The 19,083-nt window shown below is 27.8% G+C and overlaps 1 protein-coding gene across 1 annotated transcript in view; it reads left to right on the top strand.

Annotated features, from left to right (window-relative positions):
- The first annotated feature begins 11,889 nt into the window (after positions 1–11,889).
- The window catches only part of LOC136087183 (uncharacterized), a 28,194-nt gene continuing 21,000 nt past the window's right edge, over positions 11,890–19,083 (top strand). The window contains exons 1-2 of the mRNA XM_065809678.1: positions 11,890–12,036; positions 12,328–12,424. Of these exons, the coding sequence (XP_065665750.1) occupies positions 11,920–12,036; positions 12,328–12,424 (214 nt within the window). The 5' untranslated portion in view covers positions 11,890–11,919. The remainder of the gene's footprint in view (positions 12,037–12,327; positions 12,425–19,083) is intronic.

The following is a 19,083-nucleotide window of genomic DNA, read 5'->3' as shown; positions in this document are numbered from 1 at the left end:
TGGTGATTCGAGGCACAATTTCATTCAAACGTTCATTAAATTCGTAACAAGTAATTCTCTAAACTTAAGCAAGGAAATTGTTTTATCTACTCCATATTTGCTTAGACAATAAGCATTTAATTAAAAAGTATCAAAGAGATGAAGTGCTACTTTTTTATACCATCTATTTGTCTTTCTAAGGCAATCATAATATGATCCCATTTGATCCGCTCTATCTACTCCTGACATACATCGATTGTAATATTTAATAATGTTGGGTTTCATTTTCTTTTCTCCATTCCTGTTTGTCACTTAAATTATTTGCAACGAATGCAAGTTGCTAATCATTAGCACATCTCTTTTGTCTTTCCATTTAGCAACCACTACATCCTCTCTGCTTCTGCTTATAACATCTCCCTGTTTCAGTTTTGCTTTAGTGCATTCTTTTGGTTTTGACTTTCGGTCAATTCTTAAAGTACCACAAATGTAAATGTGTTTTTTACTTTATCATCTGCTTTGTTAGTTCAAACAAATTGTAAAAGTTATTGTAAATTGTAATTGTAAAAAATCTTTTGCAGTGGCTGCTAGAAGAACGTCTTTAACTGATCGTCATCACTTTCTTCAGTGTTATTATCTTCAGAACCTGATTCTGATGCAGTCAAGCGCGAAGACGATTATGATTATGGAAGATTCACAATCTTCCATAATCATATGTGCTGATTCAATTATGGAATATCTGTGTTGAGCTAATATGAGATAATATAATATAATTTATCTATTTATAAAAAAGAAACTACTTATCTATAAAACACATTAATTAGTATACTGTGTAAAAAATTCAAACTGCATACTATAAATGCTTTTTAATATGTTAAAAAACTTTTTATTGTGTACTTCAAATTTTTTTTACATTTTTAATAACATGCAGTAGTTATCAAATATATTTTAGCTTCTAGTCTAAAAAACACAACAATTTAGAGTTAAGAAAACAAAATATAAATTACCTTTTTTACTCATGATAACTGCCAATGTGCGTGTGCATGTTCAAAAAAGTTGAAAAAATATTTATAATAATAATGCATCAAATAAGCTACATTACTAGTCACTGCAATGAGTTATACTCATTACGGTGTTACCAGTATACTCGTATTTCGGCACCGGAGAAAAAAATTTCTTTTCCATTGCCAAAGTACGAGTTTACTCGTAGTGCTTATTTTTTGTCAGTTATATTCAGAATAAAATATACTATAGAAATCATTTAGATTAAAATATTTTATTTATTGAAATGTTGATATATAGCCTTGCCAATCAGAATAAAACCGCGCAAAACAGAATAAAACCGCGCAAAATTAATCATTGCAGACATTATGGCTCGGCAAAGAAATAAAGCATAGTTTAAAATAGCTCGGCAGCGAACGAGCTAAATCAGTAAACCGTATGTTTATACTTTGAAACTATAAATTATTTTACTGTAGAATCAAAGATAATATATATCAGAATCAATGATCAAAATGGTGGATGGTCACCAGAATCAATTGTCAGAGCAGTTGGGGACTTTTTGTTGCTTTGATACGGAAGTGAACTGACGTGTTTCTGCAGCGTGGTTGTTTTGAAAATTTAAAAAAAAAATTGTTTTTTAAGTTGTTTTCAATTATTTAAATAAACAAATATACATAAATATATATATTTAAATAAAGACATATTGGTTAATGATGGCTATTACAATGGATCAAGTAAAAAAAACGATGCAAAAAATGTTTAAAGAATTTAAGAACGAAATAGACGAAATGATGAAGCATCAGGAAAAAAATGTGTTAAGCATATTAAGCGCAAACACGAAAATTATATACGATAGTTACTTATATACGATATATACGTATATATAGATATATTATATACGATATATAGTAATTATACTTATATACGGTATATACGTATATATAGATATATTATATACGATATATAGTAATTATATACGATATATACGAAAATTAGATACGATAAGATCTAAAGATAAAATAAGATAGATCTAAAGGTTAATCATCATGTAAAACAAATAAAAATAATAGAAAAAGACGTAGAAGAAATCAAAAGAAGCTTAAATTTTCACGAACACCTTTTTGAAGAAAAAATTAAGACAGCTATTACTTCTCAGGAAAAAAAAAACATCTCATATCGAAAAGCAAAATCATAATTCCGACTATCTTAAAATAAAAAGTAAACTAAGAGAGATGGAGGATAGATCTCGCAGAAACAATTGAAGGGTTGACGGGTTAAAAGAAAACGAAGGTGAAACGTAGATTGACAGCAAATAAAAAGTCAGTAAAGTTTTTGAGGAGCATTTGGGGTTAACAAATATTAGGATTGAAAGGGCTCATAGAACTGGTCAGAGAGATTTAAACAAACCATGAAAAATTGTGTTAAAACTGTTAGATTATAAAGATAAAGTTGAAATTCTAAAAAAAACATCTCAATTAAAAGGTAAAAATATTTATATTAATAAAGATTTTTGTGTCGAAACTGTCACAAATAGGAAAGCTCTACGGGATTAGATCAAAGTTGAACGAGCGGCTGGAAAATATGCATTCATCTCCTACGATAAGTTGATCATTGGGGATTGGGCTGCGAACCAAAGTAAAATGTTATTTTTGTAACATATTTATATATACTAGAATTTTATTTTAATTTTTATAAGATACTTTGTTTAATGAATTATTTTAAATTTTACTTTTAAAAGTAGAGGTCAAATTTTCATTTAATTTAATGGTGAGAATGCTAGGGATGATAACTATTTTAATGGAAAAAATTTAGAAAGCGAGTATCATTCAATTTCTGAATCTACTCTATATCTCTGTCAGAACAAAAATAACTTTTCTATATTAAATGTAAATATTCGAAGTACTAACAAAAATTTTGAAAATCTTAAACTCTTATTGCATTAACTAAACCACGAATTTCAAATAATTTGTGTCACGGAAACTTGGCTTAAAACCAATGAAAAAAATTCGAATTTTGAATTAAGCAATTACGTATCAGTTCACCAACCGCGTTTTAACTACGCTGGTGGTGGTGTTAGTACTTTTGTCCACAAATCAATTAACTTTATTTTACGTAATGATCTTAATGTTAATGAAAAACAAATTGTGAGTCGCTGTGCATAGAAATTATAAACAAAACCACCAAAAATATTGTAATTAATTCTATTTATAGACAACCATCCGGTAGTTTAAGAAAATTTAAAACTTATTTAAGCAGTTTTTTTAACCAAAACTAGTTTAACATGGAAACATGTTTACTTAGCTGGCGATTTTAACTTAAATTTACTTATATTTCAAATAAAAATGACCCAACAATCCAATATAACCTAATACCAACAATAAATAAGTCAACGAGAAGAACTAAGACTACACCATCACTACTTGATAGTATAGTTACTAACAATTTTTAAAACTGATATAATAGATATAACAGATCACTTTCCAATATTCTTAATTACTGATAAGATTACCCAAAATAATCCCCTCTCGAACTCTACAATTTTAACGCGACAGATCAATGAAAACTCCTTATTGTATTTTCGAACTCTTTTATTAGAAAATGTCGACTATAATCTTAATTTACAATCCCATAAAGTCAATAATGCATATGAGCTATTTTTAGCACAATTCTGTAAACAGTATGACATAGCAGTTCCTGTTAAAAAAATAATTATAAAATCCAAGTCTCTTTTAAACCCCTGGATGACCAATGGATTAATAAAATCGTCTAAGAAAAAACAAAATCTTTAGGTTAAATATTTAAGGCATAAAATATATAAAAATGAAATAAACTACAAAAACTATAAAAACTTATTTGAAAAAACAAAAAAACACTATAAAAAAATTTATTATGCAAAGAAGCTGGAAAAAACTAACGGCGCCACTAAAAAAACGTGGAATATAATATAACAAATAATTCGTAAAAATAAATGTGTAAAAAATAATCTCCCCTAAAAGCTTTTAATTGACGGGGAAATGATTTATGATAAAAAAAAAAAAAAAAAAAAGAAGCTGAAAAACTAAACTAATTTTTTCTTGAAGTATGGCCGAACTTGGCGAGTAAAATTCCGCCAAGTACCATAGAGTTTGAATCTTATATTAAACCGTGTAATACTATTATGTTAGAATCTAATTTAAATCTAAGCGAGATAAGGAATGCCTTTAATAGTCTTAAAAGTAATAAAAGTGCATTGACAATATTAGTGTAAATGTTGTTAAGTCAGTTTTCGATATCATTGAACCGTCATTATTTCATATTTTTGACCTTTCATTAAAACTAGGTGTTGTGCCAAAAAAACTTAAAGTTGCCATAATCACACCAATTTTTAGATCTGGTGACGAAACTAATATTTCAAACTAAATACCTATTTCCGTCTTACCTTGCCTCTGAAAATTATTGGAACGAATTATGTACAACAGACTTTATAACTATTTGATGTTAAACAGTTTGCTGTATAGTAAACAATTTAAGTTTAAAAAAGATAATTCAATTAACCATGCGGAAATTGAACTGGTTGATCAGGTATCAGATGCATTAATGACTTTTTTACCTTAGGAGTTTTTATTGATCTGTCAAAAGCCTTTGACACTTTTAACCATAAGATACTTATAAAAATACTGGAACTCTATGTAGTAAAAAATGAAAACTTGCTTTGGTTTGAAGATTACCTGGCGAACAGGTCACAATGTATTATTTATAAAAAAACTGAAAAAGAAAAACACATAACTTGTGGTGTGCCCCAAGGTTCAATCTTAGGACCATTATAATTTTTATTGTATATAAATGATTAATACTCAGCATCAAATATTTCAAATGTTATATTGTTTGCAGACGACTCCAATCTTTTCTAATCCAACAAAAACATAAAAGTTCTCTTTAATATATTTAATGAAGAACTATTAAAAATAAACGAGTGGTTTACAAGTAATAAGCTTTTGTTAAATGTAGAAAAAACTAAACTTATTTTATTCTGCAAACCTAGAAAAGGTGATAATCTTCCTCCAAAATTATCTAATTTTTTAATCAATAAAACATTTATTAAAAGGGAACCAATCGTTAATTTTTTAGGAGTAATACGAGATGAGAATTTGTCATGGAAACCACATATAAAATACATAGAAAATAAAATCTCTATAAATATTTCCATATTATATAAAACTAAGCCATATCTTAATACTGCTTCCTTGAAAAAAAATATACTTTTCATTTATTCGTAGTTTTATCTCTTACTGTAATGTTGTATGGGGTAGTACTAATTATAGTAAATTAAAAAAACTTTATAGCAAACAAAAACACGCATGCAGGATTGTATTTGGTGCACACAAAACTTTTCATTGCGAACCTCTTTTAAGGAAGCTTGGTACCCTAAGTATCAATAAACCTAATATACACCTAGTTCTACAATTCATGTTTAAAATTTTATTTCAGCCTTACTTTAGTGAAATCTCGCACAAGTATCCTACTAAATTTTTAATTAACAACTTTATTGTACCAAAAATTAATTGGAAACTAAGTTCATACCACAACCAATACCGTGGACCGTTTTTATGGAAACACTTTTCAAAATTTATTACAAAAAAAAAAATATTCAAAAGATCTCTTTGGAACAATTCAGGAAAGAATCTAAGAGTCTCTTATAACAAAATGACTTTGATTAAAAATATCTTTTTTAAAATTAATACATAAGTAATATAAATTATCTAGAAAAATAGTTATTGACACTACTTCTCTTTTGTTGCAGTTTTATTTTTATTTTATTTTATTTTTGTTAAAAAACTTAAATACTTTTATGTCGTTGTTAATCTTTGATATATTGCGTTATATTTCAACACTAATATTTACATTATATTAATATTTAACTTGTAACTCACGTGTGTAAAATTCTTATTATGTACTTAGCTAATTTTCATTTTTGTATATAAACTGACGATTTTTTCAATGTAAATGGTGCTCGATGATAAGACAGTTTATGTCTTCTGCTTGCTCCAGCTCTCTTATTTATTAAAACGATTTATTTCATTGTAAATTTTAATATACGGCAAATAATAATAATTTGAAAAAAAAAAAATTTGTCCAGAGGCACTAAACATCATTGACGTAACATAACACGCTGTACAAATGCTAGTTTTTACATATTTATAAAAACTATGGATTTTCCATGCGCTTTTGGATTAAGTTTTTAAACTTTATTATACAAAGTGGCAACTTGCACCCAAGGAACATCTAATAATGTTTACTGTTATCATAAAATTTAAAAACTGGCACTCAGTATAATATATATACTGACTTGTATCAATTTTTTTTAAATAAAAGAATGATAATAATGCTAAGCAAAAACAAACTTAAGGATAAATAATAGTACTTTCAACAAATTTAACTCAAAACAATATTGAATGTATGCACACATATTATATCACATATTTTTAATACAAGATTTAAAATTTATTAGTGTTCTGCAAAAAAAGTATATCCACACAGGCAAAAAACATAGAATAAAGTATGTTATGCAATCACAATGAAACATAAGTATAGTAGGCTAACAAACTTCTTTAGATTTTATATGCTAAATAAATTTATAAACAAAAATTATTCAACTTCAGTGGTGTACACTGGATTTTTAGATGTTTGAGTTTTGATACTTACAGGCATTGTGCAAACTCCAAACTTTTGTATGTTTATGCTTATATCAAAAAATAATATTTTGCAAAGAATTAGTGTGGTTGGAGCTTGGGAACATAAAAACCCTAATTTTTGGGCCCACCCGGCCCTTAACGTGGGAGCAACGAGTTTATAAAATATTTTCTTTACTATTTTTATCTAAATTCATATTCATCAACGAATTTCAAGTTTCATGCAATAATCTCTTAGTGTTCAGTTTTTATGACCCTGCAATGTTTACAACCCCCTTAAATTGAGGGGAATAAAACTTTATATGATCATAGTTTTTGAAAAATAAGAGATTATTGCATAAAATTTGAAATTTATTTACATGTTAAGGGCTGGGTGGGCCCAAAAATTAGGAGATTTTTGTTCCCAAGCTCCAATCATCCCAACTTTTTGCAAAACATTTTTTTTATATATAAGCATAAACATACACAAGCTTGGAGTTTGCACAATGTCTGTAAGTGTCAAAACTCAAACATCTAAAAATCCAGTGTGCACCACTGAACTTAGACAACAAGCTGCTACACTAGCTGAGGCAGTGTTCAAAGTATTCTGACTAATTTTTTTGAGAAAAATATCCGAAATATTTAATTCATTTTTTAAGGAACAATAACAACCAATAAATAAAGCAAAACTTTAAATAATTAAAATATAAACTATTTTTAATACTTTGATGTTTAAGATTTGAACAGTTTTATATAGCAATTCTTGCCATAAATTAGTCAACTTAAAAAAAAAAGATTTGTATTCAAATTTACCCGCTATTCAAAGTACCCCTTACGGTACCAACAAATAAAACGGCTTACGGTACCAATAAATAAAAAGTTGTTCGGTTTGCCACTAAAAACCAATCGGATTTGTTATAATCTGCTTTTTTTTTTTTTACAAGTTTGTTCTATGCCTTAGTTGCATTGAGAATAACCAATTGTTTGTTTGTCTATATTTGCCTCCACGATTAATTTGTGGTATAATAGTTAATTAAGTAGTTGATATGTGGGAATCCCCGATCTTCAGGAATGCATTGCGACCACCAATCATGTTTCAGGAAACCCAAGACCTTCACTAACACTACTAACAACAAATTTTAAACAAATTCCGATTAAATTTGTCGTTTTCATTTTTAAATATTAACCCCCAGTTTTTTTTACAGACCAAAACGTGTTTTAACAACCACAAATATTTTTTTGATTTAAATATATAAATTTATATGATAATTTTATTTTATATTGTTTGGCATAAATACATCGACTGCAATAGAAATACCAAGAATTAAATGTAAATACATCGGCTGAGGATAAGGGTTCGGTCCGGGTTTTAGTCATAATTAAAAGTCATAAAAGCCAAGTAAACTATCATTTAACTATCGTTAAAAAGTATTCAGTTTAACTGGATAGTCTTAACGTTGCGTAAAGCAAGTAATATTCTTCTGCTCAAAACGGACGGAGGAAGAAAAAAGTGTTAGGGGACTTCATGTATACATGTTTACTATAAGCCACTGAACATCCAAGGCCGACGCGAATAGGTGTGATACCCCCTCCCCTATCAATGAATTTTCGACGAAGCGAATCGACACATGTTGACCATATACAGTCCCATGACAATTTATTAGTGCCACAAATATTTTTTTCATATTTTCTTATTCAAGTTGAATTTAACAATTGAAAAGCAATGTAATATATTTTAAATGTATTATTTATAAGAAGTCAATTATGACATTTCTGGAAGCCATCTTGTCACGACACTAATACTCAACTGTCAGCTTTACAAGCACGTGATTGTTTTCTCTGTCTATTTTATCGGTTTTTTCTTTTAGAATTCTGAAGAAGTAAGTGCAGTATTTAGTTTTTATTTGTTTTACTAATATAATTTAAACTTGTAAATAAAGATTTTCTAATATTATTATTACAGAAAGGTCATTTTTGATAATGTTACAACTCTAACCTCAACAATCTTGTATTTTTTAGTAATGGGTAAAAAAGGAGATCTTTCACCAACAAAAATTGAATTTATAAAAGCATTGATAAATGAAAAAACACTTTCACAGCGTGAAATTGCTAAAAAAAATGTGGTATTTCACATACCTCAGTACAGAGAGTTGTCAAAAAATTGGATATGGGTGATAACTGTTCACCGAAAAGGAAAGGTAAATTTAGTAAAAAAAAATTTTGACTCCTCGTGGTGAAAGAACATTGTCGAAAGTAATAAAGGAGGATAGGACTGCTACTAATTCTTTCATAAAAAATAAATTACAAGCCTCTGGAATTCAAATGTCCACCAGAACATTGCAGAAAAGACTCAATGATCTCGGTTATAACAGTAGACGGCCAGTAAAAAAGCCAAAGTTAACAATCTTTTCTTTAAATGACAAGGAATTGTTATCTATTTAACTTTTTTATTTTTATTTTTTTATATAAATAGTTTGTTAACTACAGATATTTAAATATTACGGTTTTTGTAAATACGTGAGAATAGGGCTCGGTGATAAGGCTTAATTAGTCTTCTTCTTGCCCTGCCAATATTTATTTTTATTTATGTGCTTCGAAACTGTATGTATTATTTAACGGCAAAAAAAAAAAAAAAAAAAAAAAAAAGAAATCAAAATGAAAGAAAATAGATTGAAATGGGCTCTGAAGTATAAAGACTTTACAGTAGAAGATTGGAAACAGGTTTGTGTTTAAATTATTTTAATATTTTTATATGAAAACACACATGGAATGAGAAATTATAAAACAATATTTTATTTCAGGTTTGCTTTAGTGATGAGAGCACATTCCAAGTGATGACAAACAAAGCTCAGTATGTTCGCCGTAAAATATCGAAAAAATATCACGAAGGCTGTGTTATAAAAACTGTGAAACATCCGGCTTCTGTCATGATTTGGTCCGTGATAAGCGGAAAAGGTTTGGGTCGATTCTACGTTGTAGAGGGCATTATGAGGCAAGACCAGTATCGAGATGTCTTGCAACATCGATTGTTACTACAATTAAGGGATTGGTTTGGTGAAACGGAGAAATTTATATTTATGCAAGATGGTGCCCGTTACCATACTGCAAAATCTGTAAAAAAGTTCCTCTCTGAAGAAAAAGTTCCATTATTGGATTGGCCAGGTAACTCTCCAGACGTCAATTCAATAGAAAATGTTTGGGAACTCCTGAAGAGAAAAATTTCAAAAGAAAATATCACAAACAAAGTTAATTTGATTGAAAAAATTATATATTATTGGAACCACGATATACGTTTAAAAGAAATGTCATTAAAATGTATTAAAAGCATGCCTCAACGCGTCCATGCAATTATTGATGCCAAAGGCGGGCTCACAAAATATTGATACAATGTGTGTCTATCATTAGGGTTTTAATTTTTGTCATTATTTTATAGATTTATTTGGTTTTATTGTGTATATGAATGTTAATCAATTAAAAAAAAAAAGTATTTGAATACATTTTAATTGTTTACTGCATTTTATAACCCCAAGAAATCATTAATACAGAAAAAATGTAGATGGCATTAATAAATTGTCATAAGACTGTAGTAGAATCACTAAACATCGACTTTTAGCACTGTCGGCAAATGTGAAAATACGAGGACCTTTTTTTTTTAGAAGGAAAAAAATATTTATGGCATTTCTGCTAAAATCAATAAAAATCCTGGATCCCGTCCCTGATTCTAATCGCCCTAAATATGAAACCAGCCATCATATAAATTCCACAAAAATAAAAAGATAAAATCAAGACACCCTAATGTGTATAAAGTAACTTTGTCTATTTTAATTAAGTCGAATAATTATTAAAAATTTTCAATGCCTTTCTTCTAAAAGTCATAGCTTTAAAACTTATTTTCATTTAACTCAGATTATCTTATCGTCATTACATGAACTTTGTAATTATCATTTATTAATCATTTCGTTTTAAAAATTGTCAGAAAAAATAATTTTTATTAAAAAAAAATTTAATCTTATAAAAATAACTAAAATCAGCTCGTTTTTTTTTGTTTTTTTGTTTGCTTTTTTTTGTTTTTGTATTTTGTTAATTTGTCATAACTATTTCTTTGATATTAAAAAAAATTTGGAATAAGTAAAAAACAAAGCGCAGTGATAATTAGTCTTATTGGCTTCTGCGTGGTTTTTTATTGTAACGATTTTCAAAATGCTATGATATATTTTACTAACAATATAAACGTTTATGTCGCATCAAAGAACTCGTCAAAGAACTCGTCAAAATCTAAGCTAGCAGGTTGTAAACGCTTTTTAAAAGTTTCATTAATTTTTTTTTAACTTATTAATTCTTTTAAACATTTTTTTTATATATTAATTTAAATAGCTTTTAAAACAATTACGATTAAAATAATTTAAAAACTCAAAATTAATATTAAATCATCAACTAATAAATAAAAATTTGTTTATTTTGAAAGTTTTTCAACTTTATATTGTGTTTTAATTTAAAACCAGATAACTTCTCAAAACGTCCGTAAGTCTTTATAAATGGAGTTATAACCTTTTTGTTTTTAATTGGCATTTTTATTGAAAATTTTATTTTGAAAACCAGTGAAAATCTTGAAGTATTATTGAGTTTCAATTAATAAGAAAATTTTGAAAAGTATATATAAATAAAAATGGATTAATTTTTATTGAAAAATATCTGATTGCTTGCAATTCAAGCGAAGTAAACTATGATAATTTAAACTTCAAATATTTGTTGTCACGCTCCCTTTTCATTTTTTCCCCCTCAACTCTCCCCCATACTGTTACGTATTTTTGAATAGAGTTTAAAGTAAGATTTATCATCTAAAATAATACCATTATTGAGTTTCATTATTATATATACGTAATCAATACTACCCAGAACAAAATTGCGTTCATATCTTTAATAGATACATATCGTGGCGTCGCTGGGGTTGATGTCACCCAGTAGGGTAAACATTTGATGCCAGCCCCTCGAGATTTTCACTAATAAAGCCGACGACAGGGGTTTTGAAGTTTAATTATAAAAATTGTAATCACTATAAAAACAAAAAAAGATAAACAAAATAGACTTAAAACTATCATAACACAAAAAGATACAAAATAGACTTGAAACAATGACGATGTTCTATAAGTTATGCATCAATGGATAAGTCGTAGTCATTATTGTTCCGAAAATCAATTATGCGTGACAAATAAATACTTTTATTGACAAAAAGTTATCATTTGCACATTTTGAGAATAACACATTTAAAAGGATATCGAGTCACATTAGAAAAATGTCTTCAGTACATTATGCTTTTGGTTTCTTAGTTAGCTGTTTGATTACGACAGATTTGCTGTTTAGCTTTTTACCTTTTTACTCTTGCGGAGTTTCGCAGATCAATGGCAACTTTGTAAGTAAAGCTTTAAAAGCATATAACTTAAGTAAAAAAACGCTTTCATTTTTTTATATAGATTAACGCGTCCTACTAATTTTTTTTTTTAATATTAGGCAAAAAAGCAATATAAGTTGTAATATTTAAAACAAAAGTTTTAAAACTTTATATTAAATACTTAAGATTACTAACTGTAAACCTGTGTATTTCTTTCTTTTATATTATCTGCTTTTACACTTAAAATATGTAAAAGCAACGAACTTTCAAACAATAAAATAAGATTATTTTTTTCACGTTGTTCTGTTTCAGAATAAACTTTGCACTGGTTTACTGGGTAACAATATTATGATTGAAATAAGCGATAAAGAAAAGTTGATTTCAAGCTTACACAACATCAATGACAACGGTATGTTATATTTGTTGCACACTCAAAATAATTTTCACTTTTTTTTTCAATGTGGTTATTAAGATGCTCCTAGAAGTTCTTACGACCTTATAACAGAACACTGCGGAGGAGCATTTAACTTAAAAGTTCATGCCTGCTTTCTTACCAATTACCAAAAATAGCAAGACCATTAGGACTTCTTGGAGCGCCAAAACAACTAATTAAAAAAATAATTACATGTCAAGTTGTGTACATTTGGGTGACAAAAATGAGAAGTATACACATCAGTATGTGGTATAGTATAGCTTACTACTCTATTTTATACTGACATATTTTCAACTATGTTTTGCTATATAAAAAGTAACCAAAAAAAAACATTTTTTATAAAAAATTTTGCTGTTTTAAAAATTTTTTTTTTTGCAAAGTTTGCACAAAACGTAAAAATAATTAGAATTTTTTTGCAACGTTTTTTCCGTTGAAATTTTCTTTTTTTAACAATTAGCTAACTCCATAATGCGTTGAATTACGTAATATTTGTGTATACGTGATAAACAATATATCTACTCAGAGGCGATTTTATTTGGGTAGGAGTGGGGGAAGGAGTGTTCCCCCTCCCCTAAATAAAGTTATTTTCAAGTTAGTGTGGTTTTTTTGACAACTTTAGTCGGTTAATCGTGTATTTTGACACAATTCAGTCGAGTAAACTTTAGTTTTAATCCCACTCCCTCCTTCATCCTCATTTTATTCGTAGAATCGCCTCTGCTAATAAAAATTTAAAATTTTAAGGTAACAAGCATTTGTTAAAACAAATGTAAAAAATGTTTAAATTTTTTTGCAACTGTTGCTCTCAACATTCTCTGTTCACTTTTTCTGTTTCGCCTTTCCCACTTCAACCTTCTGTTTCCAACCTCAACCTTCTGTTTCCAACCCCAACCTTCTGTTTCCAACCTCAACCTTCTGTTTCCAACCTCAACCTTCTGTTTCCAACCTCAAAACTTTCGCCTTTCCAACCTCAAAACTTTACCGCCTAATTTTTAAATTTATCGGAGGTAAATTTAAAAATTAAGCGTTTTTTTTGTCAATTATTTTTCTAACATACTACAGTTTGTTAATTTTTAATATTCACCTTACTTTTAATTGGTAGGTGAGAAAAATTATTTTAATTTAAAGAAATTAAGATTCTAATTTATGAGAAGCTTTTTACCAAAATAGTAAAATGCAAAATAAAAGTAGGGGAGAGTTGCCTTATTTGGAACATTTTTTTTCGTAAAACGCCTTATTTTCTACGTTTTGACATATTTTGAAAGTTATTCCTCAAAAAATGCATGTGCACCATTGATTTAAAGTTTTTTTGCATCATTTTTTTTCGATGATCTAATTTTGTGTTCACACTATATTGATTGCGCTGAGTAAACTATACTGCTATAGGTTAAACGGTTTTTGTATTTAATTCGATGGGATTTAAAATGCAAAATAGTTGCTGCAAGCATGATATTGCAGTTATATATCAAAATAGTCCAAAGTTTCCTTGATTGTAACTTTAAAGTTTTCCTTTCCTAATCAGTAATAAAATCAAAGGGTTGTAGAAATAGTATAAGCGCAATTTAAAAATACTTAGTAACAACCATAAATCTTAAAAATAATACTTTATTTAGTGTATATATAAATATATAATATATATATAAATATATAATATATATATACATATATATATATATGTGTGTGTGTGTGTGTATATATAAATATATTATATATATATATATATATATATATATATATATATATATATATATATATATATATATATATATATTTATATATATATATATATATAAATATATATATATATATATATATATAAACAGAAAATTATATATTTACAAAAACATTTAACTACATTTATAGTCAATTAAAATAGATGTAGCATAATATTTTTACCGACCACTCCCTCCCTTCATATTTTGCTATAAAGGATGAGAAAGTCTTCGCCCCAAATTTAGGCTCACATCCTATCTGCTTAGGATGCCAGCCCTTTTTTGTATAGGTGTTTTATAGTAAATCTAAAATAGCAAGAATTATTATGGTAAAAAAAGCAAAGACATCACATATAAACACTACAAATCAATTTACCTGATGCTACCATTGTAAAAATACATTGTAAAGATCTAAAATAAGAAAATATAAATTATAACAAATGGAATGAGACTTACTTATATTCAAAAGAACATCATCACCAAAGGCGATTTTTAGAGAGAAGGGGGGGGGGGGTTGTTTGTGCTACGCCGCCCTCTCCCCAAAAAAGAAACCGATTTTCAAGTTATAGTCGGTTTTTTAACGAACTTAGTTGGCTAGTCGGGTATTTGACACAATTCAGTCGGGTAAATTTTAGTTTTGAAGATCTTTTTTTTTTTTTTTTTTTAAAGATGCTAGTCGGTACTTTTTAAGGATTCACCCCCTTTCCTCATTTTATTCGTAGAATCGCCTCTGATGATCACTAATACTATTAGTAATTAGTGACTATTTCCACCATATTTTAATAAATTATCTACAAAAGACAATTTAACAGACTAAAATAAAAACAATTTATTACCCGACATTATTTTTCTTTATTTTAGTTTTCTAAAAAAAGAATAAATAAAGATTAAGGTTTATCTATTAATAAACTACTTAGACAGATTATATGGTTGGGTTAAATTATCATAAAATAAAATAAACCTTAAAATTTAAATCTTAAAACTTAATTTAAACATATATATATATATATATATACAGATTAAATAAGGTATTGAAGAACACCACAGCGAGAAAAGTAGGTTATTCCATTATTATTATTTTTAACTATGAATAAATATATATAATACGTAGTATCATTGTCTAACCAAGTCAGTGCGTATCACAATCACGGACGTGTTTCGCCCTCTGGGGCTCATCAGCGTGACGATGTGATACCGAAGGTGTGTAAACACACCATGTGTGATACGCACTGACTTGGTTAGACAATGATACTCTGTATTATTTATATACACCAATATTCTGTACTAGTAGTTATTAGTCGTCACGTGAGTGCCGTACCGTGGTTGGTACATCTTTTCGAATGAATATAAAAAAGAAAATGTTAACGTAGATTTATAATATAATAACAACTATTTAATATATATATATATATATATATATATATATATATATATATATATATATATATATATATATATATATATATATAATATTTAATATATAATATATTTAATATATAATATATATAATATAAAGCTATAATATAATATAATAACTACATTTTGAGTATTTACTTATACCAGGAGTATTTTCTCTTATTCTATTTATTATTTTGAAAAAACTACTTTATATATTGCAAGTATATTACTACATACTTTGCTATATAAATTATATTTTGTGGAGAAATTAAAACAGAAATAAACGTAGTTTTTGCAACTCAATTTGTTTTGTATCGTAATGACTTAAACGCCTTGCATCATATTACCAATAGGCAATAGGTGATATGAAAAATATCTATGATGGTTGGACGTTATCTGACGAATTCTCAAAGTGATGCCTTTAAATTGTCTTCATTTTTAAACATTTTGTAAAAACCAATAAAATTAGGTCAATTTTTTTTTCATAAATTTTTATAATTACGGAGATATTAGGTCCCGAAATTGGGCCCATTTTGTAAAAATATTTGTGCATAAAGTGCGATTGCTACTTTGCACAGTGGGCCAGGTGACGGACAAAAGTAAAAAAAATACATCTTCAAAAATTACATTATTATATACCATTTTATAGCTGAAACGTTCAGCTTTTATAAAATGTAAATATTTTTGTATATCATGACGTATGGTTTTAAGCTGTAGAATAAAAAAAAAAATTTTTAAGACTTTTTCAAATTTTTTTTTTAATTTGATGTTTTTTGTGTTACTAATAAGCGTGGAATAGATGTTAAATTTAAAATCTCTCTTTTTATGGCATAATTTAATAAAATCAAGTATTACCTTTCAAATGAGTTATTACAACACCATTTTGCAAGTAAGTTATGTCGAATAAAATGATTTTAAATGACGGCGTATTTGAAGTGCTATTTTAAGTTAAAATTTCACTTATATAGTCGAATACTTTTGTGGTCCAAAGCGGTCCAGTAATTTGAGACTTAAAACCTAGTTCAATATGTATATTATCAATATAAATTTGGTTAATAATCCGTGGATGTCCGCCTGGTCTCAAATAATGATTTTTACAAGTTATATGATGCATCCGATTTCATTCGACGAAAACATTATATGTATTTTTTTCTAAATGGCTATGTAATAATTGGGTCTCAGCAAGACTAGATTAGTGTTACAAACTTGTTTTAACATTTATATATCTTAAAATACCTATTTATAATATTTTGTAAATGAAATTCATATTTTTATGTAGTTAAAACATAAAAATATTGATATTTATTCATATATAATACAAGAAAACTTGAACTTAGCTAATCCTAATATTTTGGATGCAGTTGTAAATGGCATAAATTTGACTACCAATAATAACCTGTCTAATTTCATAAAGCATCTTCGACAAAGGTATATATGCAAAAAAAACTCTAATATTCGTTTTGAAGAGAATAACAAACAATGGCTACTAATTAAACCAATATCAGTTCAATTTGTAATTGATAATAAGAAAAATCTATTAACTGTTTCAATTGATAAAGAAAACTCTGCTCTTATTTAACTGTAGTATCTAACTAGCCCCATGTAAATTTCAATACTTTAGGCCGGGTGAATAAAAAAAAACAATTGCTTTTTTTAATAATTGGTCAGTTTTACGTAAATAAAATTTTTAGAAATTTTGCGTAAGTTTTATTCATGTTAAGGTGAGAAATTTTTAAGTAAATTGCCTAACTTTACGTGAATAAAAATTTGTGCAAAACTCCTACAGTTTTTATTTACGTAAAACTGACCAATTACTGAGTAGAAGCAATTGCTTTTTTTTTGTTCACCCGGGCTTTTAAGTAGGGCTTTTCGTCTTAAGAACGATTGTTTGTATCAGGTTGTAGTTTGCACCAAGATGGTAAAGAAAAAGAGGGCAAAGCTATTTTACAATTATTAGAATATATTCGAAATATAATTTTAAATCAAAACTTTTATACTGTTATATACACAAAAAGGTTTGAGCTTTAGGTTCCTTTTTATATGGATTTTTTTCTAATTTTATTTAGGTGCCCCAAGAAGTCCTTACGGTCTTATCACAAAGCACCGCGGATGAGCATTTAATTGGATGTTCTCGCCTTTCTAGCCGTTGTCGCAAAACTTGCCCAGAGGTGGGGTTTGAACCATGGATCCTTTGTTTCTGAATCAAGTGTAGATTATGTAGTAGTTACATGAAATATAAAAGCCCTGGAACTGCATAAAAATACTTAAAATTAGTAATTTGGAAAGTGCTAATTTTTTTAGATGCATAAAATAATTTTTAATCAGACTGTCACATTAATATTAGCCTAATTTATAATAATGATGCTTTAAGAAAAGTTGCTTAAGCTAGTAACTATGCAAAATGAATCGTTGCCAGACATTTCAGGAGTCATTATCAACCAAATAAAAAATCCATCATTACATTTGTAGTATAAAAATGCTCAAGTGGTATTTATGAGAGTAATCCAATAAAGTTATTACTTTTTCCGATTTTTTCGCATTTTTTAAGGTCAATAAAATATGTGGTTGCTAAGCAATTCAGGTATTCCTAGCAATCCGAAACTGAAACTAATGTCACCATTGAAACCGCAATCCTCAAATTAGTAAACAATGCAAAAATAGTTCTTAAATCTTTTTTATATGACGAATTATTAGTTTTGTCCAGTAAAAGTGAATTCTTTTAGGCAATATTAGCAACAAGAGTTTAAGAGACACATTTCTTATTTATTTTTCTGCTACTCTGGGTAGATTTCCACAGTAAAATTTAAAATTCAATATGCTTACATTTAAAAAAACTTTTTGTTGTCTAGAAATTACGGTTCAAAACCACTAAATTTGAAATTTTACCCGCATTTAAGCGTTATTATCTTCTAAGGCTATTACTTGCACATAAATTCATTTATTGTTTTAAAAACCCATTAAGGCTTAAATTGATTTTATACACAAAAAAAATGCGCATGCAAGAGCCTGAAAAAGAGTAAGCCGCCAAGAAAAGATTTTGCGGTTAATGCGCTTTGTAAGGTTATCCATGACAACCATAGCCTTAGGTCTGCCGTGAAATTTATAGGTTATTCGGTTATGTGCTCAAGCGATAAAAAGCCTACAGTTCTAGAAGTAGTCTTATTCTGCCACATTCTTAACCAACAAATTAGTCTAGCAACGGTATAGATATGCTAAGCAACGGATACTTAACATCTTTAATAAGTAGAACTCTAATTAAATTTAAAAATGAAATACATTCAATAGCAACCTAACCACCAATTTTAAAATTAACAGCAAACTGTTTTACTATCAGCTGAATATCGTCACTTAAATCATAATCGTTATTTTGAGTTGCATGTCTTGCGTCATTAGTTGGATCAATTCCGTCACCATTTAGACTGAGCTCTTTACAAAAGTGGTTACCACCCAACGGGCATTTTGACGTCCATAAGACGTCTTATTTCTCGTCCATAAGATGTCCTTAGTTGGTTTCAAATGAAAGACTTA

The sequence above is a fragment of the Hydra vulgaris genome, chromosome 11 (genome assembly GCF_038396675.1).
Source record: "Hydra vulgaris chromosome 11, alternate assembly HydraT2T_AEP".
NCBI classification, from domain to species: domain Eukaryota; kingdom Metazoa; phylum Cnidaria; class Hydrozoa; order Anthoathecata; family Hydridae; genus Hydra; species Hydra vulgaris.
This window is presented reverse-complemented; position numbering and strand designations above follow the sequence as displayed.